This window comes from Chelonoidis abingdonii, chromosome 7 (assembly GCF_003597395.2).
Source record: "Chelonoidis abingdonii isolate Lonesome George chromosome 7, CheloAbing_2.0, whole genome shotgun sequence".
Lineage (NCBI taxonomy): Eukaryota > Metazoa > Chordata > Testudines > Testudinidae > Chelonoidis > Chelonoidis abingdonii.
This window is the reverse complement of record NC_133775.1, coordinates 110,839,839-110,860,519: the sequence shown is the minus strand read 5'-3', so window position 1 is coordinate 110,860,519 and position 20,681 is coordinate 110,839,839. Positions and strand designations below refer to the sequence as shown.

Below are 20,681 nucleotides of genomic sequence, written 5' to 3'. Positions count from 1 at the left end.
GCAAGGCTCTGTGGTGTCAGAGCTAGGAAGGGGGACACTAAGGAAGGAAACTGGAATCATGCTTGCTGGAAGTTCACCCCCTTTCCTCTCTGGGCTAACCTGAGAGTATTGATGCAATCTCTTTACATCACAATACCAAGAAGCATATCTCCTCTATTCCACAAAGAGACAAACCCCAAATACAAGGAAACAGAAATGATTCTATCTCTCTTTCCCCCTCCACAATTCCCTGGTGCTGCAGAGCTTATCCTCCGTAGATCTAACACAAAGAGAATTCCCTCCCTTGTTCCTTAGCTGGCACCTTTGCAGGGGAGGGGCCCAGGCCATCAGTTGCTAGGAGACAGAGTGCCAGGCATTTAGGTGCACTGGCCCTTTGCTCTGCAGCAATCACACACCCTTATTCCACCACCTAGATATTAAGAACTGCATAGGGGAAACTGAGGCACCAGCACATTATTCAGAGGCAACATTAAGAACATTCCCAGTTTGTCACAAGGATTTTTTGGATAAATGGATAAGGAAGAACTAGGGCCCATACCAGGTGCAGGGGGTCAGCCTGGGATGAGATTAAAAAGGAAATGGAGGAAGTGTTAGGGGACTCAGGGAGATGGGGGGTGGCTGAGGAGCCCACCCTCCGTTGGTATATGGGTAGCGGAAGAAGGTCCCTGCCCATGGGGACTGGTTGCCTTCCAGGGAAAGGAGGCACTTCAGTCCTCTGTGAGAGGGCTGAAGTAAGGGCAGCATTATGGGAAGCTGCTAGTAATCTTTCAAGTTTGGTGGTGTTTCAGCAGGGGCTGCTGAAGGTTTGTAAATTAGTTAAGCTGGTTAAAAATCATTTGATACAACAGGGTTTAGAGTCAGAAGCACAGTTAACAGACCAGCTTTAGAGACAGGAGCTGGGAGTTGGTCCTGGGGGAGTGGAGAAAAAAAAAAAGGAAAAGGTTTCAAGGTGGAAAATCATGGGGTTTGCAGGAGCAGGTAACAACCCCCCCTCTTCTCCCAGAGCCAGGATGAGAACCCAGGAGAAGGGTTCCCAGCTGTTTCAACCCAGGGAGCCTCCTCTTGGTTCAGAGCTAACTATATCCTTTTCTTCCTTTCCTGAGTTTACTTAATTTGCTGCTGGTAGCCTGTACTTTAAACTGACCTAACTGGCTTAATTGGTTTCTTTCCACCTCTTCCCCTGCCTTTCCACACCTTTGTTTTTCTGAAGTTTTAATGGAAGGTACTTTGGATACTTATGTGAAATGTTTTTGGGGTTTGTTTGTTTTTGGTTTTGTTTGGAACAGAGGATGATGGTCTGCTGTATTCCACTGGAATTTTTGAAGTAAAAGATCCACGGGCAACCATGGAGACAAATGTTTTACTGCCTTTTGAAGAGTCTCAAGGTACAGACAGCGCAGGTTAAGGCAGCTGGGTGGCAGTAATTGTACTTGGCGGCTGAGCTGTTACAGACAAATTGCACCACCTTAAAGAACTAAACGTAGGAGTAAGTGATTTCAAAAAGTAAGTTAAAAGTTACAAATATCTTTTGCAAAAATTAATAATACAGGGTTTGGAGAGCACTCGGCAGTAGAATCGAACATCCAGGAGATGCACCAGCATCCTGCTAGGCTGGGGCCCGCCTGATCCACCCGCTTCCCCGGCCGCACTGCACTGGCCCTGCAGGACTGGGACGGGTAAGGAACAGCGCATGGGCCAGGACCACACAGAGCAGAGGCAAATGTGGCTGCCTGGCTTTGGCAAGGGAAGAGAGCGTGTCCAGTTAGCCTGGTATGCCATGGCTGCTAAGCCCCCTCCCACTACCTGACCCAATGCCCCAGCAGCCTAGGGCCATGGCTTGGGGAAGTTCCCAAGAGCAGGCCTTGGGCTCCAGGACTGATGCTCATGGCGTGGAAGCGAGTTGAAACATGGACAGTTGCAGAGGGTGATGCTGGGAGACCTGCTGCCAGCTCTTGTCAAGGTCCCCTCGTCTCCCCTGAACACGGACGTGCCCAGCCGGACCAGCCTGGCTCACCTGGCTGTTTGGACACGTATCACAATGAGCAGAAGGGGGTTAATGTTTCAGCTTAGGTGTGTGCATTGCAGCCTGCGTTAATCTCACTTGTAACAGCTGCAGCTCACAAGCCAAGGTGATAGCGGAGTGTTGGCACAGTGGAAATCACCAGCTAGGAGGGGCATGAAGGGCTGGTTCCCCACAGGCGCCAGGTCCACCCCACAGGGAAGGCCCAGCAACACCAGAGGGACAAGAGTGGAACGTTAAAGAGAACAAGACTTGGTTGTCTCCCCCACCCCCACCAAGAACGGCTGTACTGGGTCAGACCAAAGGTCCATCCAGCCCAGTATCTGTCTACCGCCAGTGGCCAATGCCTGGTGCTCCACAGGGAGTGAACCTAACAGGCAATGATCAAGTGATCTCTCTCCTGCCATCCATCTCCACCCTCTGACAAACAGAGGCTAGGGACACCATTCCTTACCCATCATGGCTAATAGCCATTAATGGACTTAACTTCCATGAATTTATCCAGTTCCCTTTTAAACATTGTTATAGTCCCAGCCTTCACAACCTCCCCAGGCAGGAGGTCCACAAATTGACTGTGTCTGTGTGAAGAAGAACTTCCTTTTATTTGTTTTAAACCTGCTGCCTATGAATTTCATTTGGTGGTCCCTAGGTCTTGTATTATGAGAACAAGTAAATAAATTTTCCTTATCCACTTTCTCCACATCACTCATGATTTTATAGACCTCTGTCATATCCCCCTAGTCTCCTCTTTTCCAAGCTGAAAAGTCCTAGCCTCTTTAATTTCTCCTCATATGGGACCCTCTCCAAACCCCTAATCATTTTAATAGCCCCTCTCTGAACCTTTTCTAGTGCTAGAATATCTCTTTTGAAATGAGACCACATCGTACCCAGTATTCCAGATGTGGGTGTACTGAGATTTTAGGGTGACCAGACGTCCTGGTTTTATAGGGACAGTCCTGATTTTTGGGTCTTTTTCTTTTGTAGACATCTATTACCCCCCACTCTGTCCTGATTTTTCACATTTGCTGTCTGGTCATCCTCCATGGTTTTATATAGAGGCAATAAGATATTCTCCATCTTATTCTCTACCCCTTTTTAATAATTCCTAACATCCTGTTTGCCTTTTTGACCGCCTCTGCACACTGTGTGGACGTCTTCAGAGAACTAGCCAAGATGACTCCAAGATCTTTTCTGATTAGTGTGATGAAGTGGGAATATTCTTGATGCTGAGTGGGGAGTATTGACCTGGGAAGGTTGCAGGGGAGTTGGGATGGTCTGCACTGGAGAAGAGAGGATACCTGAGCATGTCACCTGAGACCCCAGGACGCAGATTGGAGACCAGGTGACACCTCTGCCCTGGAAACTGGACAAAGGACACAAAGGCTGGGGGAGGAGCAGGGGAAAGGCCAGAAAGGAGACAGCTGGAGGGGGGAGTTTGTTTGAGCTGGCTGGGAAATGGAGTGGAGCCCCAATGGGGCTTGGGTTTCCCAACAGGGCTGTGGCCCCCCTAGGGCCCCCCCCCAAGATGGACCTGACTGAGGGGTCCTGTTGTCTGTACCTGCAAGACCTGTCTTGGACTGTGCTCCTGTCATCTAAATAAACCTTCTGTGTTACTGGCTGGCTGAGTCATGGTGAATCGCAGGAAGCCGGGGGTGCAGGGCCGTGTGTCCCCCTACACTGCATGACAATTCGTTGTAGCTAAATTAGCCCCCAACATATCGTATGTAGAGTTGGGGTTATTTTTCTCCAATGTGTGTTACATCCCCCTGCTCCCCCCCCCCCCCCCCCCCCCGCCAGTCTTGCAAGTGAATTCCTCCCATCAGCTGGGTGTGCAGGTCACAGCAGGAGGCGGAAAGGCCTGGGGCTGATTGCGACTGGAATGCCAGAGACAAGGAGTACTAGGCACTGACCAGAGCCCTGGTGCTGGACAGAGCCTGATCCCTGCTGAAGCTTCACCTGGGAGCTCCCTGGTAAGAGTTCACCTGCTTCAATCTTGTAAATGTGATGAACTGGGGCTGTTCTTATTGTAGTCTGTGAATGGGGAGTGTTGGCCTGGGAGGACAGTCTGCACTGGGGGATGGGAGACTGGCCTTGAGGGAGGAGACCTGAGTGTGTAATGTGAGAACCCAGGAAGGGGTTAAAAGCCAGGTGACATCTCTCCCTGGGAAGCTGAACAAAGGCTGGGGGAGTTTTTCAGCTAGGAGCTGGCTGGGAAATGGAGAGGGGCCTGACAGGGCTCACGCCTCTCAACAGGGCTCTGGCCTCCCTGCGGCCCCAGATGGACCTAACTGAGGGGTCCTGTTGTCTGTACCAGCAAGACCTGGTTTGGACTGTGTTCCTGTTGTCTAAATAAACCTCTGTGTTAGTGGCTGGCTGAGAGTCACATCTGACTGCGAAGTGGGGGTGCAAGACCCTCCGGCTGTCCCAGGACCCCACCGGAGCAGATTTGCTGTGAGAAGCACATGGAGGGGCAGAGGATGCTGAATGGTCCCAGGAGAGACCCAGGAGGTGAAGCCATGTGATCTTCTTGCCCTGAAGACAGTCTGCTCTAAGGGAGAGGAGGTTCCCCAGAGTCCTGACTGGCTTTGTTGGGAGCAGTTCGAGAGCAGCGCCCGGGGACTCCATGACAAATAACTCCTCTCTTTTCCCTGTATAATAAATGTGTAAATAATTACAGGCTTGGCTACAGGCCTTGTCCTTGATGTGAGATCTAGGGGGCAATGGCCCTGGGGTAAGCGACTGGCCCTTGGGGGGTGGGAGCAGCCTGAGCATTGTTGAGATTCTTGGTGTACAGAGCAGCGCACTCAGGGGCCTGACTCAATGGCCAGGCTGGGGTAGGGCCGCACTTTACACTGGAGGGCTGGTTGGCGGGTGAAGTCTCAGCAGGGAACTCACAGCCAATTTCGGGTTTGTGCCCTGCCTCTCAGGCAGGCTTTCCACTCCCTGGCGGCTGCAGGCACGTGGCTGGCTTAGTTACAGCAGATCGCTCCCTGGCCAGCACTTTCAGCTCGAGCCCCACAGAGCAAGCCCAGGGCCCTCAGCTGGCTATAGTAAGGCCCCCTGGAAACCAGGGTGGCAGGAGCTCATTGCAGCCTTGGCTCTGAGGTCAGGCCGTTGATAAGCTAATCACAGAGGTGACAGTACGCCAGTCTCCTGGCCCTGGTGGAGAGTGGCGTTTCCCCATGGAGCAGGCTTCCCACCCCCAGCAGCATAGGGAGCCCCAGGTGCCTGCCCCAGGAGAAGCAAAGTGCCCAAAGTGCTGTAAAAATGCTCCTATGCCCCCCTCTAGGGGAGGCAGCCAGGGAAACACACAGGTTACGTGACACCCCTTCCCAGCTATGCACTGGGCCGGGAGGAGACCCTACTGGAGCCTGGCTCGAGGCAGCTGCCAGCCCTAACCATCCACTAGGGAAGCAAGTTCTCAGGATACTGAGCCTGGGGGAGCTGCACATTTTCCCTCAGGATACCCAAGGCAGTGGGTGGTTTTTTCAAATGGGCATGAAGCAAATGGAAATGCCAGGAAGTCACCCCGTCCCTCCCCCCAGCTGAGGCAGTGTGAGGATCAAGGTATCCCAGTACTGTATTTGCCTGTCTTTCAAGTTGTGAAACACTTATTAAGACACAGCCTCTTAGCTACCACAAATAAAATGCAAATCAGGGCAGGATAATCCCGATTCTACACTCTGAGCAAAGCAAGGAAGCCACATTCCCGCTCTGCTCTCTCATACTGCACATGCCCCTTGTGTGCTGTGCTGTCACCTTGCACACAGGACAAGGCCCCAGCACAGAGCCAAGCCCTGAAGAATCAAGGCCAATTCAAGGAAGGCTTTACACAGCCAGAGTCTGGTACCTCAAGATACCTGCCTGACCCATCCCTCATGGATAAACCAGCCGCCTCACACTGCCGGGCGTATGCTGAGTGCATCTCTCAGCATGGCAGCACCTTGCAGAGGAATGCTGTCACCACATGGGGCAGCTGGCAAGCTCTACGCCTGGGCATATGGTGCAGAGTGCTGGGCACAGCCGGGCAGGAATGAGGAGACACTGGACTAGGCTAAGTTTGGTCTCAATGCATGAAAACATTGTCCCATTATGAGTGGGTTGTACACACGCTGAACACCAGCACAGCTGTGCTGTCTGTCCCACCACACGCTGCCTAACCCTATGAAGAATAGGACGCAGTCTCTCACAACTGCCCTGGACAAACATGTTTGGCACAACTTTTGCAACAGTGAAAGGGGAAGAAGCTTCCAGATTTGGACTCTCCCTTAACTCACCCAGTGGTTGCCCTGGTTGGCAACCAGCTACAGCCCCACCCACAGCAGTGTAAGAAAACCCATCAGCGATGGGTTCCAGCCCCAGTAGGCCTGGGCTGCAGCAGCCCAAGACGGCAAGCTGACCCCAGCCTGCTTTTCTGCCATGCGTATGAACCTGAACTGCAACAGCAAATCCACACACACTACACACAAACAGCAAGACTCTACTCAGAGCTCATCCTGGGGAAACAGCAGCTCCCCAGACACTGGGTAGCAGACAAGGCAGCGCTGACAGTACACGCACCAAGTGAGCTGTACCCCAGACTGGGCGGGAGCAGAGCCCACACGGCTCCTGGTGTTAACGCACAGTGCCTGCCTGCCACCAGGAACTTGAGACTGGCACAGTGAGACTAGAGCTAGCTAAAAGGAGCACAGGATGAGGGTGTGCATAATGCACAGAGCGTTTCCCTCGGTTTGTTAGAGTTTACTGCTCATTAGACAGTCTGACGTTTGGACGGGCTTTTCAGCAGGACACTAAGCCAGCCTACAGGCGCCGCAGTACGGCAGGACTGGACAGCTCTAGGCAGAGCAGCCACAGCCTGTTCTAGTGCAAGAATGCACGTTTGGCTGCGGAGGGGAGCTGCAGCCTGGACTGGGGGCTGGGAGGGTGCTAGCCCAGAGATTAGCTGGTCCCCTTGCTTTGTGTTCACTTCACCGGTGCTTGTCATCTTGGATACGCCTTGGAGCCCAGGTCAGCTCCCAGCCTTATGCCAACATGAGCTGCTTCACACAGGGTTCAGGGAGAAAGTCATGGCCTGGATTTGCAATCCCAACCACCTGAGAAGGAGCCTCCACAAAGCAGTAAAGCCTCTAGTCCAACCCCCCTCTCCCCAGCTTTGACATACACACAGCATCCACAGCTGTAACACTCCCGCCGATCGGCCCCAGGAAGTCACTGTCCAAATGCGTCGCAGAGGCTGGGCATGTCTTGCTCCTGTAGAAGGCTGGATGTCAGCAGCACGACAGACCTGCACAAGATCTGGGAAGCCCCACAGCCAAGACAAGCCTCATGAGAGATGAGATGAGGGAAGACAGCCAGATGGGGGCTTGCCAAGGCCTGGAATAGGGAAGGGGTGTCGGACAGAATGCGTGGACAGCCCAGTTGGGAGTGTGCAGCTTTGTGCAGAAGCTTAGCAGAGACTAAAAGGAAAATACCTCAGTTGAAGGAAAAAAATACCACACAAAAGTGATCTGAGATTCAAAGCCCCCTTAGCCCTTCCTTCAGGGGTCTCCTCTACCGAGTTTGGGAGCATTCTCCCAAGGAGCTCAGCCTTGCTAGCAGCACATCAAGATTTGCTACCATCTTTAGGTTTTGATGGAAAATCACCTGATTCATCCATTTCCTCTCTCAGACTGACATGAATGTTTGACAAAAAACCTTTGCAAGGAGGGTTTGAAAGTTTCCTTCCTTTCAAGTGAAAAGTGCCAGGATTGGAGGCCAATGGGGTCCTGAGAGTTCTCTGGAGACCCAACAGCTTGTACTCTCTGCTTCAACATCTGCAGAGTTACAGACATGCCCTAATGGCGGTCAATGGACCAAGAAACTTTGTGCACAACCACAACTGGGGGAGGGGTCAGGAAGAAACCTAGCTCTAGGATTTCCAAGTCTAAGCCTGGGCAAGGCTAATCTGTCAGTGTAGCGAAGCATCCAGTCCACACCTCACCTCCTAGCCATTGCCTTGTGAGAGCCAGGAGACTTCCTTCGGTGACAGATACCCCCTGGCACAGGATGTTGACTCATCAGATGCAGGAATTACATGCCGTTTGTTCTAGGTGAGGGAGGAGGTGTCCTTGAGACAGGTTGTTTGCAGCTGTTGGATCCTGCCTGTACCAGACACATCCTCGCCCCACCAGCCACACAGGAAGAGACTGCACAATGAGAACCGCTCTTGGGGAGCAAGGTCCTGCTGTCCAACGTCTGCTTCTGCTGGATCCTTCGTCAAAGAGATGTCCAGCCTTGGGGCTGACCAACAGGCGCACACGGGAGGGAATGGCTTTGCTTATCCAGAGGGATAATGAAGCCACTGTGGGCTGGCAAAGAATGCTCGTTCTTGGGCCCCTGACAGCTCCAAGAACAGGGCTGCAGATTGCTCTAGAAGTCCTGGCTGAAGTAACTGTAGCCCCCGGGGGCAGTTGACTCTTCCCGAACATACTGCTGCCTGGGGAACCGTCCTACGCTGGGCACTGCTCCTGGCATCCTGCACAGTGAATGGAGAGGAAGAAAGGGAGAGTAGACATAGTCAGAAGCACTCTGGAGTCTGTCAGCTATCACTGCAAAACAAGCACTGCTGTCATTAGCCATGCCCCTAGGCAGCTGGGCAGCACACTGACCTCGAGGAGGCAATGTGCTTTCAAGTGACCTATTTACAGCACTAAGCACAAATGTCAGCACCCAGTACTTGTTAGCCACTGTGTGTTCACAGCGCCATTGCAATGTCTGTCGAGTGTTTCCATTATAAACCAGGTTTCCTTGTTTTCTTCCCAGTTAGGTTGTAGAATCCAACTTGGAGCTGGCAGCCAGCAGACCAGGGCTCAGACCAATAGCCACTTAAAACAAATCAGGTCCAATGGCCGCAAAGGCCGGCAACAACGGAATCTGTGCTCCCGGAAGCTAAAAGCAGCTTCCTGCTTAAATACGCTGTTGTAAGGATTTTTTTTTCTGTAATGAGGATAGTTATTGCTCTGTGTCACTAGGGAAAGAGCAGAGTTTTTCGGGACACATTTCGTTACACTGTTCTTTGGGCTAGCATTGAAGAGCCCTGTGTGGTGGCAGACAAGTGTCTCTGTGGGTGTTCTAAGCTACAGAAAGGGCTGTATGCAGTGCAAGGAGTTGGGGTGGGTCCCACTTTGTTTTCTGTGAAGAACGTACCAGATTTGAGGGCTCTACAAAATGGCTACCAACATTTTCAGAAGTCACTAAAAGCAGCCCTGGCTTAAAAATGCCAGCACGTGTTTGTCCTATTTCAGCAGCAAAGGCTGTGCTCATTTGCAGTGCACATCCCACACCTCTGCCTGGAGGTGCAGTACCCCAGTGCAAGCAGCCAGCTCCAGCTCACCAAGTACATGTGGAACACAAGCGCTTGTGAAGGATGTGTGTGATACCACAAGCACCCACATTCCAACTAGAGGGGGACACCAATGGCCTCCTGCCCCCCAAAGTGTCCTGAGCTTGTACAAATACAAACAAAGTCAGAACTAAGGCCAAAATGCTGGGCAGGTGAAGCCCTCAGCACCTTGCACTGCAAAGGCTGGGCACCTCCTCAGTGCAGCGTCCTGCCTTGGAACACTGTCAAACCTGTCAGAGGAGTCTGCCTGTGCTAGAGTATTTCTGTAACAAAATCCATGGGGGGGCTGCTATTCCCTATGGTACAGAAAGTGGGTGAAGCACCTTCCTTCTGCCTGTCCCCATTCCCAGATCTTTCTGAGCATCTCTGGGACACATGGTTGGATCCCAGGTTTCCACCATGAAGATTTCCTATTATTGAGCTCCCCTCCCTTTCTAAGGACCACTTCACCCTACCAGTTTGGCTTTGTTACGAGCACCCTCTAATTTAAAGCTCAGGGCTCCCAACTGTGGAAAAGTCTAGTACAAATGTTTGTGGTATAACATATTGAATGTTTGCTTGTGGAAGCAGTTCTCAGGTCAGTAATACACTACATAGAGCAGGTAATCTGATGTGCCTGGTTACAGTACACTTAGTGCTACTGTCTATGATTGAATGTGCCAATTCCAGACAGGGCAGCAGAAAAAGCTGGAGCTGTGAACGACTCTCTGGCTAGGTGGTTTTATTGCTCCAGAAACGTTGCTCAACAGAAGGAAAAAACAAAAAGAGTATGGAACTTTCTCTATAAGTCCAGATTTGCGTAAGCCGGGTTTGCATAACCCGGGGAGCATCTGTGCAGCCACCCTGCTGATCAGTTGCTTAGTGTTTTTGGTTCACAACTGGCAAACAGCTCTCATATGTAGGGCTCTACCAAATTCACGCTCCATTTTGGTACATTTCATGGTTACAGGATTTAAACACAGTAAATTTCATGATTTCAGCTATTTAAATTTGAAATTTCATAGTGCTGTAACTGTAGAGGTCCTGACCCAAAAAGGAGTGGGGGTGGGGAGAGAGAGGAAGAAGAGTCGCAAGATTATTGAGGGGGGAGGGTGGCCACACTGCTACCCTTACTTCTGCAGTACTGCAGCGGCAGAGCCGGGCAGCTGGAGAGCAGCGGCTGGCCCAGCGCTGAAGGCAGAGCCCCGCCAGCAGCAGCACAGAAGTAAGGACGTCATGGTACGGTATTGCTACCCTCACTTCTGCGCTGCTGCCTGCAGAGCTGGGTTCTCAGTCGCCAGCTGCCACTCCAACTGCCCAGTTCTGAAGGCAGCAGCGCAGAGGGTGGCATGGTGTGGTATTGCCACCCTCACTTCTGTGCTGCTGTTGGCAGGGCGCTGCCTTCACAGCTGGGCACCTGTCCAAGAGCCGCCACTCTCAAGGCAGCACAGAAGTAAGAATGGCAATAGCACATTCCCCTCTACAATAACCTTGTGGCCCCCCTGCAACTCCCTTTTGAGTCAGGGCTCCCAATTTGAGAAATGCCGATCTCCCCCATGACATGGGCAGAGTATAGGGTAAAAGCACAAGACCGACCAGTCCATGACGTGTTTCATGGCAGGAATGGTAGGCCCTACTCATAGCTATTGCGCGCACATGGATGCCCTGTAGAGGAGCTTCTCTAAGCAAAAACTGACCAGTGTAAACTGGCGTGTAGTCACTAGTTGTGTCAGTCAGGATAGACACACAATGGCCTGGTTACACTACACGTTTTAAACCAATTTAGCAGCATTAAACGATTAACCTAGACCGGTCCAACACATGAGCCCTTTATATCGAATACAAGGACTCTTTAACCGGTTCATGTACTCTCGCCCGAGTGAGGGGAGTAGCGCTTAAATCGGGCTTGCCATGTCGATTATGGTTAGTGTGGCCGCATTGACCGTTGGCCTCCGGGCGTATCCCACGTGCACACTGTGACCGACTCTGGAAAGCCATCTGAACTCAGAAAGCACTGGCGGTGTAGACAGAAAAGCCCAACAAACACTTTGAATGCATTCCTAGTTGCCAGGCGGCGCCTGATAGCCAGTGGTGATGCATCCCAAATCCAAAAACAGCTCCGCATGGGCCATATGGATACTGATGCGCATGATGGGAGAACAAATCTGTTCTATCAAGCTCCGTTACAGAAGAACGAAATGCCAAAGCATTGAAATTCCAGGCTATGATAGACAGAGCCACCAGCAGGGACTCAACACAGTTCTGCTGAACACAGCTATCACGGAAAGCCAAGAATCAAATGGACGCTCATGAGGGAGGGGAGGGACGTGGAGACTCGAGCAAATCCCAAAAGTTCTGCAGTCTTGAAAGCATTTGCCTCTTTGCTGAGCTCCATGCCTTGAAGGGTAAAACACTGTCCATGGGAAAAATAGCTTTTGCCTCTTTCATTCACCCTATTTACTGGATGCTGCTGGTGTGACAGGGTCGCAGCGCTCAACAGCAGACCCCTCCCTCCCGTGGCAGATGGTGGTACAAATAGATGAAGCGTCCTCGTCATCATCCTTGGAGTGCTCCTGGCTGGCCTGTGTAGGTCGGTTGGGACGCTGGGCAAAAATGGGAATGACTCTGGTCATTCCCTTTTTAAGCTTTTTGTGTTCGCTGGAGATCAGTCCTGCAGATGGTGCAATAGGCTGGTTAACCATGCCCATATAGCAACAGAGGCTGAGGTTCCTCTCCCCACCACCTTTAATGAGTAATGGAGATGTTCCCGCCTAGCATATCCCAGCAGTGGAGGACTGCCCCCGCCCCCATATTTATCTCCTAAATAAGTCAGTGTTTTTATTCCTGCATGCTTTATACGTAATACACAAAATGGGGAGATAACTGGCCATGGTAGCCAGGGAGGGGTGGGAGGAGGAAGCACAGGTGGGTTGTTGGCAGGGGCACACCCGCTAAATGGGATGGTCAGCTCATCATCGCTGTGGACATGTGGGCTCTGACAACGAGACTGTGCTCTCGGCTTTCAGAGACTTGCCCTATTCTAGTGCAGATCGACTATTTAGACAAAACATAAAGAAGGAATGACCGGGAGTTCATTCCCATTTTTGGTCCATGCGCCCTCAGGCCTGCCTACGAGGCAGCCAGGAGCACCCATAGACAGCAGCAGAACGGGTCAACGGGCTGGTACTGTCTCTGCACCTTGCAAGGCAAATGAGTGCGCTGTGTGCACTGCAATACCGCAGTCTCTCGGCACATCCGTACACATACGGGACTAGCTGAAAAAGGCTAACGGGCTCCACAGTTACCATGTTTGGCGTCTGCCAGGGCATCCAGTGAAACGGCGGCGAATATTGTCTGCCGTGCTTCATGGCAGGAAGATGATGATGACATTTACCCAGAATCACCCGCGACACTATTTTTGCCCCATTATGCATTGTGATCTCAACCCAGAATGCCAATAGGCGGGGGGAGACTGCAGCAACTATGGGATAGCTACCCACAGTGCAACGCTCTGGAAATCGATGCTAGCCTCGGTACATGGACGCACACTGCCAAATTAATGTGCTTAGTGTGGCTGCGTGCACTCGACTTCATACAATCTGTTTTAAAAAACTGATTTCTGTAAAATCGGAATAATCCCATAGTGTAGACATACCCAAGGTGGGGGAGGTAATCTTTTATTGGATTAACTTCTGTTGGACAGACATATGCCTTCAAGCCACACCACTCTACCTTGAATGGTCCCATACACCAGGTGTTAACTATTGATGCTAAACAATCTGTTCCACCTTGCATTTAGCAGTGACCCTGGGAGCACCTTTTCCAGACCTGAAGAAGAGCTCTGGGTGAGTCAAAAGCCTCTCTGACTAACAGAAGCTAGTCCCATAAAAGAGATCCCCCCACCTCCCACCCGTATCTGTGCAAACAGACACTAGTGGATCTCTGTCTTCAAAGGAGGTGCACAAATTTGCACAAAATGCATCGTGTAGGTTGCGACACACTGAAGAATGCTTCCAATTCAATGGCATGAAATTTAACTATACAATGTAACTACTGCCATTGTAAATGCATTTAAACCAAAGATCACTTACTGATTCTTGTGTTTGAAGCCGCTGATGTGAGCTTGGTACTGCTCTATGGAATTCAGTACTATATTACATGTGTTGCAGGGGTACCCCTTCCCAGCTGAAACAGACATCAATGTTAACAAACAGCTATCCAATCACTTGGTGCCTGAGGTAGAAATAAGCAAGATCAATCAATCGGACACACCAGCGAAACAGTTGCTAAACAGAAATAAACAGCATATAAAATCCAGCATTCTGATTGGCCGAGGAGATAGAGAGCTTGCTATCTGTCCCCCTCCAATGGAGCCTTAGCAGAGGCCACAGCCATTTGGGAACAGCATGCCAAGCCAAAAACATTGTCTCCAATCAGAGTGCAGGTTCCTTCATTACAAAATCCACCCTAATGTTTGAGATAGTTCACGCTCTTTCAATGACCCGGGGTAGGGTTTGAGAGTTTTCAGTCCAAAATCTGACAGCAATGCCTCTGCAACTCCACTTCTCTCCATCTGTACATCTCAGTTTCAGAGAGTGAACTTCGTAATTTTTCAGCTTGAAGCACAAGGGAAACAGCACCACACAAGATTACATACACAACATCAAATGTTAAGATACAGCATGACACGTTGCACGCCATCCCTCAGTCACACATGAAGCTCTGTCCTGAAGCATTTGATCTGCAGTTTGTGCATCATTCAAATGAAACACTTTCCTGTTGGTAGCTGTCCCAGATACATCAGTACTCTTGGGTAAGATGCCAAACTCCAGCTGGAGTGAGATTTCTGGAACTTTTACTGGAGGTCAGAGATGCTGAGCACAAGGAAGTGGGATCAGAAGTGGAAAACATGGCACAGTGTAGGAGGTTAGTTCAGGGGACAACCGCACAGAATTTTCTCCAAGATGAGAATTGCTGTGTATATTCCCAGCTCGGCCCCTCGGGCTGCAAGCTCCTTGGGGCAGGGCCTCAGTCTGTTTGCTAAAAGTGCCATGCACAAAAATAATAAAAAAACAAGTATCTTAAGAAACAACTAAGAGGCCAAGAACACACACCTCAGACAACATAACTAAGGGGGGAAAAATAGCAGTACAATGACTAACAGTGAGAAGGGCAATGCAGCAAACACTCCTTACGATGCTTATGTACTGTCAAGATTTTGGACTGAGAGGTCATTTAGCTTTGAGAACAGTGATCTGGAGTCAGATTTTAAGAGCCAGAAGGGACCACTACAATCACCTAGTCTGCACTCCTGCATAACCCAGGCCAGAGAATGTCACTCCACCACACTTCCTTATGGGAAGATACTCAAGTTAAAGTGACTTTAACTGCATCTCCGCCACCCTAGGCTGCTTGTGTTTAAAGGGAGATTTTAAAATTGTGAGGTACCTAAAGTTACTTATATAAAAGAGAAGATTTTAGATGTGCCTGCTGGCTACTCAGGTGCAGCCCCAAGATAGGCAGTCCAGAGAGATAACTGGAAGGATCATGCGAGGGAAGATGCCAGAGCCTCCATGAAAGAACAGATTTGACTTGGAGCCCAGATTTCATGGATGGGAGCATGGGCGTATGACATCTGAAAGAGCTAGACAGCCACTGTACAAAGATCTGACAGCTGAAGGAGTTGGACAAAAATAGACAAGAAAGTAGCTCAGACCAATGCTCTTTGTGCTGCATATCAGAGTGGCTCTTGATTGCAGCCCCCAGCCTGAAACCTTGTTTGTGATAGGTTAAATGTAACATGAGATGTGACAGACATTATAGGTGCCTCAAACATCCCATGGAAGACGACAGCACAGTCTCGCTATTTCAAAGATCCCAGGGGTCACAGCATCCACCTGCACTTGACAGGGTCAGAATTTAAGTGACTTCACGTTGTCTTTATTTGAGCCACAACAAAAGAATGATACTAAATCAGGGCTCTACTATTAGGGAAGGAGCAGATTTTTAGACCATCAGATCACTCCACTGCCAGGCTATTTCTAGTCTAATGCTGGAAATCATGTGCCGTTGGAATCTTCAATCTTACTGCTCCAGGGGCAGGGCAGACTGCTTAGTATCAGCGATACTCATTACTTGTTAGTGCCAGCAGTGCCTGAAAGGTGACATGCAAAGGGTTAAAATCTGGGCTTGTGCCCTTGTACGTCTCTTTAGGCTAGGGAAAGAGGGCCTGAAATCGAGGTCTATAGAAAAAAGAGATTTTCTTCTGGCTGTTCTTTATTTTCAAGATATCAGGAATGTGAAGGCTGGCTTCTCTGGTGTGAGGAGGTGCAGTGGGAGGCACAGAGGAGTTTGTTGTGAGCTTCACTCCATCTTCACAGAGACTCTATACTCAACACTGTTTATAAATAGCAGTTAAACAAGAACATAATTTTAACCAGACTATAAGTCCCTCTCAATAGCTCAGCTTTCCCTCTGGCGCTTGTTGGGATGAAGCAAGCACACTACCTCATCAGATGGGACTGGAAACAGGCAGGAAAACCCATCACAGCCCCTACGTATGCATCACAGAGCAGCGAGTCTAGTACAAGCCCAGTATTTTCTCCCCTGGCAGGGCACCCTGAAAGGTACCTTAGAGATGGCAATCAATGCTCCAGTAGTTCCACTGAGGGATCAGTCCACTTAGTTGGAAGTTCAACTTGCTGCCAAGATCCCTTGGAATCTTTATATCTGAAACTTTACATCTAGACGGTTAACACCCACAACACATTTCAACCCCAAGCTAATTACCAACAGCTAAGGTAATACCTCAAGTAGTAACAGGGGTTTATAATGGAAACACCAACAATCCTACCTTCAAAAAAATAAGTGTCTCATTTACTGTAAGTCTCACTCTGTTCTCTTCAAAGAGGTGTCAGTCCCAAAGCTTCCACACACCCACTACCACCGTGAGCCCCTCCCACTCCATCCTTCAGCTATGTTAGTAAGCCTGGCTGCCTAGGACTCACCCATGGAGGAGGATGCAGGCGCGTCAGGAGTACGACCATAGTGTGCCATCAGCTTGAGTTTGGTCTCTTGCTTTCTGTGTTTCTTGCCTACATAATGCTGTTTTGCCATGAGCGGATTGTTGAAAGTGGCATGGCAGAGGCTGCAGAACTTGTCTGGGTCAGAAGTGCTCTGGTTCTCCTCGTTGGAAGATACAGCAGAGGGAGGAAAGTTAGCCGGGCATTTCTGTGGAGGCATCGTTACTGTAAAACGAAACAGAACACCAATTACCAATACTCAGATATACAAACTAAGCAGCCAGAGTGTCTTTGGAATTTTCAGTTTGTTTCTTCAGAGAAGGGCTTTTGACAGAAGTTTTGGTGGAGATTTTTCATTTGGATCTGCACCCATCTCTTCCTTTCGTATCCATAAACAAACACCAAATGGTAAGACAAGTCAGAGTTTCCAAGTTAAATCAGAACTGCAGATCCTCCTTGACATTCACCTGGCCATATCTGGAGCACAGCAGGCCAACAGTGACATCTTTAAAGACACTGGAAACAAATCACCTCCACCCACAAGGAGGTCAGTCACTCCCAGCAAATGGAAAAAGGGGGAGATACAGAACAGAGCAAGCCCTCCCATAATGTACTTTCAGAGTCACTCCCTTTCAATGGTAGGATATTTAAACTGTGTGTGGAGGACCTGATCCTGCACCATTTGTCAACAGTAGCCTTGCCACCAACTTTATCGGAACAGGACTGAGCCCGATTCAATTCATTCATAGACAAATGCACACAGTTCCATTGCTGTATGATGAAGACACATGCAACGTACTCTTATGCCACAGTGACAGTCACCTTCAAAATATCTGAGTACGCTCCCCCAGTGAACTGCAGAAAGTGACTTGGTCTCCTCACGAACACCCCTTTATAAAGTCTCCTAATCTGACCCAACAGAGGCTCCAATGGGTAAGAATGCCAGATGGGACCCAGAAGTTGACTCTCTCCGCATGAATTGCACATGGAGAACTAGGCACTCCAGTTGCTCCAAATGAGAATTGCCTTTCTTAAAGCAAGCTTCAGGGGAATGCAAATCTACAAAACAGACTACCAAAGGGGGGAACAGAGTTGTTGGCATGTGTTTCATCAGTTGCCACATGCTTCTGATTTCTAACAGCACTCGTATCACTAGGAAAGTGTTAGCACCCCAGTGCCAATGGGTCCAGAGCTGTAGCAAGGTACTTAGCCACCCTCTAATCTAGGAATCATGATGTGAAGGGAGTGGAAAGATCACCTACTTGCGCTGCTCCTCACAGGACACACATACACATACTGCAGACAGCCATACCTTCCACTCTGGGGGACTGCTGCTTCAGCTTCAGGTTCTTGGCATGAGTCTTGCCTAAGTAGTGAGACATGGCCACAACGGGAGAGGAAAAGGTCATGTTACAGATGGGGCAGCATTTGTTCCTGTCCTCTCCATTGCTGCTCTCCTGTTCACAAGAAGGAATTCATGTTTGAGAATCTGAAGTAACCAGATATATTCAGCTGTCAAGGCCAAGGAATTTGGCTCTCCTGCATACCTTCCTTTGAAGAATGGCGCTCTCATTTCTGACTAGTCTCACTTTCATCGGGTAGTGGCACATTTTGGTAGGCTATTATGACCCAGAGGAGTTGAGGACAAGGTAGTTGGCAGCATTGGTGCAGGTTCCCAGCCTATTCTCTACAAGGTATGGACCAAGCAATACAAGGCATTGCAGCCAACTCTGTCATCTCTAACTCAAAGCTACTTAACTAGGTTAACAGTGTCTATTTTACTCATGTCTGAACCTACCACCAGACACACAGATCCTCCTTTTATATTCATCCCTGCACTGTATATGCTATGGGGGCATATGCAAGAGGCTGGATTGGAGGTGATTAGGAATTACAGCTGAAGCAGTGATAAAACTTGAATCTGTTACTCAAACTGCATAGTCACCATGCAGACAGATCGTGGGAAATGTGTTACCTTTACTGCCTTAAAGGCACTGTAACTACCAGCAATGGGAACCTTGAGTAACATGAGATCATCCAAAAAAGTAAAGTCCAGCAATATAATTAATTCACAGGACATGCTCGTTGAAAGTTACACAGTAATTACATCCATGACTGTTCTTAGTCACGTTTTATGCTCACCTGTCCTTCCAAATGTTGCTTCACAGCAGTACTTCTCTCATGGGGGGTACACATTTGTTTAGGGTGCAGGTGTTCCACACACTGGCTAAGAAGTGTGCTCACTGCAGCAATGTGTAGCACCTAGAGGGCTCAGCTGTCCTCACTAAATTACCCAACCCCAACAATCCTCCCTCTGATGTATTATTCCATATTCCACTGCACCTGTCATGGACTGTGCCTGCTAAGTCCCTGTCACTGAAGCACTCCTCAGCGCTTACAGGATGCTAGTCCTCTTCTAGAGCTCTGACCTGGGAGGCCCTGTAGTTTTCTACATCACCTGCTTGGTTTCCAGCTTTATCTTCTTCCCCTGACGGAGCTCCTCTTCGCCGTGAATCGACATGTACCGCCGCACTTTGTTTGCATGTTTTTTGCTCTGGCAGGGAGCGAGCAAGAAAATTGGGTTAATCTGCAACAAATATTCTATTCAATTACATCCAAAATAAGAAATCCAGCAACATCTTTGCTGCCTGAAGTACCTGGTAATGAGCTAGCTTCTGAGACTCTGAGATGAGCACTGCACTGCACACTTTACACTGAGCATCTGTGAAAATGTGGCTGTTCTCTCTGATCATACGATCAACTGTGAAGAACAAAACATGGAAACATGTTGGAGTTTACTTTCAAACAAGGTAGTTATGATTTCAAGGTCCAGAGTCTTTTACTAACACTGTGCCAGTACTATCATCTTCAAATATCTGTCATGATAACTAGTTAGGGGACCTAGAGTCTTGGATAGGCATCTTTATTATTTTAAATCTATGAGTAAATAATAAATCTCAGTGCACCCAAATCTGCATCTCCCATGCTCTGGTGCGGGAAATGTAGAATAACTTTCCCCCAGGTTCCCAGTCAGGGTGAGAGAACACAGACGCATACAAATCAAGGAAGAAAGAATCACTAAGTCTTGAATCACTTCTTAACTTCCCTTCCCACTTGGGAGAAACTCAGATACCACCACCACCACCACAATGCTAAAGCGCTGCCGTGTAGTCATGGCAGAGCATTGGGAAAGAGCTCTCCCAGTGCTGTAAAACACCCCACCTCCACGAGGGGCGTAGCTACTAGGACTGGTGCACTGTCTACGCTGGCGCTCTACAGCGCTGAAACTTGCTGCACTCAGGGGTGTGTTTTTTTCACACCTGTGAGCGAGAAAGTTGCAGCACTGTAAAGTGCCAGTGTAGACAAGCCCTAAGCAACTTAGGCACCTAATCCATTTGTCAGAGAGAACTAAAAATAGGGATTACCTTGAACCCCGCTCTGTCCTCAATCCTAAAGCAGACCTCACCTGTAGAGTGAACAGGGGCCAATACATATTTTACACCTTTACTACACGAGCAAATAAGAACAATCCAATGTTAAGGGATGTGCAGGCACAGAAACGCAACTCTGATAATTCACACCCCAAGAAAATCCATTGCAGACCATATAACAATTCTAAAAATGAAAGAAAAAATCCAAGGAACACTTCGCTTTGGGAAACCAGTAATTAAATCACCATGGAAATACCAGGGAAGATTCAACCTTTCCTCCCATCACCCATCCACGGTCAGTTTGAATACGGCTCCAAAGCCTTCATTAGCCTCCCGTTACGGAGCCAACGGGCCGCGAGGGCCGAGGGGAGGAAGGCCTGGCGCGCTCACCCCACGGCAGCGGCATCGCTACGGGACCGGGGCTCTCCGGGCTCCGGCGCGCCGCTCGCCCACAGCAGCGTCACTCAGCCCGGACACGCGCGGAGCCGCCGTACGGGGCCAGTGTTAGGTCGTCGGCCGCGGACGCACTGCGGGGCCACGCGCGCGAGGCGTGTGGAATGCTTGAGCCATCCGGGGGAGGGACGGCGCGGCGCTCACAGGCTCCCAGTCACCCGCCCACGAGACTCCTCGTGCCCCGGAATCAAACCCTCCCCGTCGGGGGCCCTCCCGCGGGCCGCGCACTTCGCAGGCTTGCCGGCCCGGGAGAGCAGCCTTCGGACCACAGCCACGCCTCCTCCCCACCGCAAAGCCGCAGCGCCCGCGCCCATGCAAACATTTAGTTTTTCTTTTTTTCGCTGCCCAGGCCGCCATCTTCTACTGGCGCCCCGGCCGGCCCCGCCCCCAGCCTG

The 20,681-nt window shown here is 49.9% G+C and overlaps 1 protein-coding gene across 2 annotated transcripts; it reads right to left on the bottom strand.

Annotated features, from left to right (window-relative positions):
• Positions 1 to 6,757: 6,757 nt before the first annotated feature.
• ZNF346 (zinc finger protein 346) lies at positions 6,758 to 20,681 on the bottom strand. Of its 2 annotated transcripts, XM_075068213.1 has the most exons (7): positions 20,562 to 20,681; positions 19,060 to 19,163; positions 18,861 to 18,956; positions 17,715 to 17,859; positions 16,388 to 16,627; positions 13,472 to 13,565; positions 6,758 to 8,534 (listed from the first exon to the last, which is right to left on the bottom strand). In XM_075068213.1, the coding sequence occupies exons 1-7, from the start codon at positions 20,641 to 20,643 to the stop codon at positions 8,429 to 8,431; spliced, it is 867 nt and encodes a 288-aa protein (XP_074924314.1). In that variant the 5' UTR covers positions 20,644 to 20,681; the 3' UTR covers positions 6,758 to 8,428. The 2 variants fall into 2 exon arrangements, with proteins under 2 accessions (XP_074924314.1, XP_074924315.1); XM_075068214.1 differs by lacking the exon at positions 13,472 to 13,565.

Excerpts from the sequence above, each read along its gene's own strand:
- ZNF346 (XM_075068213.1), bottom strand. The coding sequence starts at position 20,643 with ATGGCGGCCTGGGCAGCGAAAAAAAGAAAAACTAAATGTTTGCATGGG. Across the intron at positions 16,628-17,714 it reads GCAGTCCCCCAGAGTGGAAG|TAACGATGCCTCCACAGAAA; the intron begins GTATGGCTGTCT and ends TTCGTTTTACAG. Across the intron at positions 13,566-16,387 it reads GCCTGCATCCTCCTCCATGG|CTGGGAAGGGGTACCCCTGC; the intron begins GTGAGTCCTAGG and ends TGTCTGTTTCAG.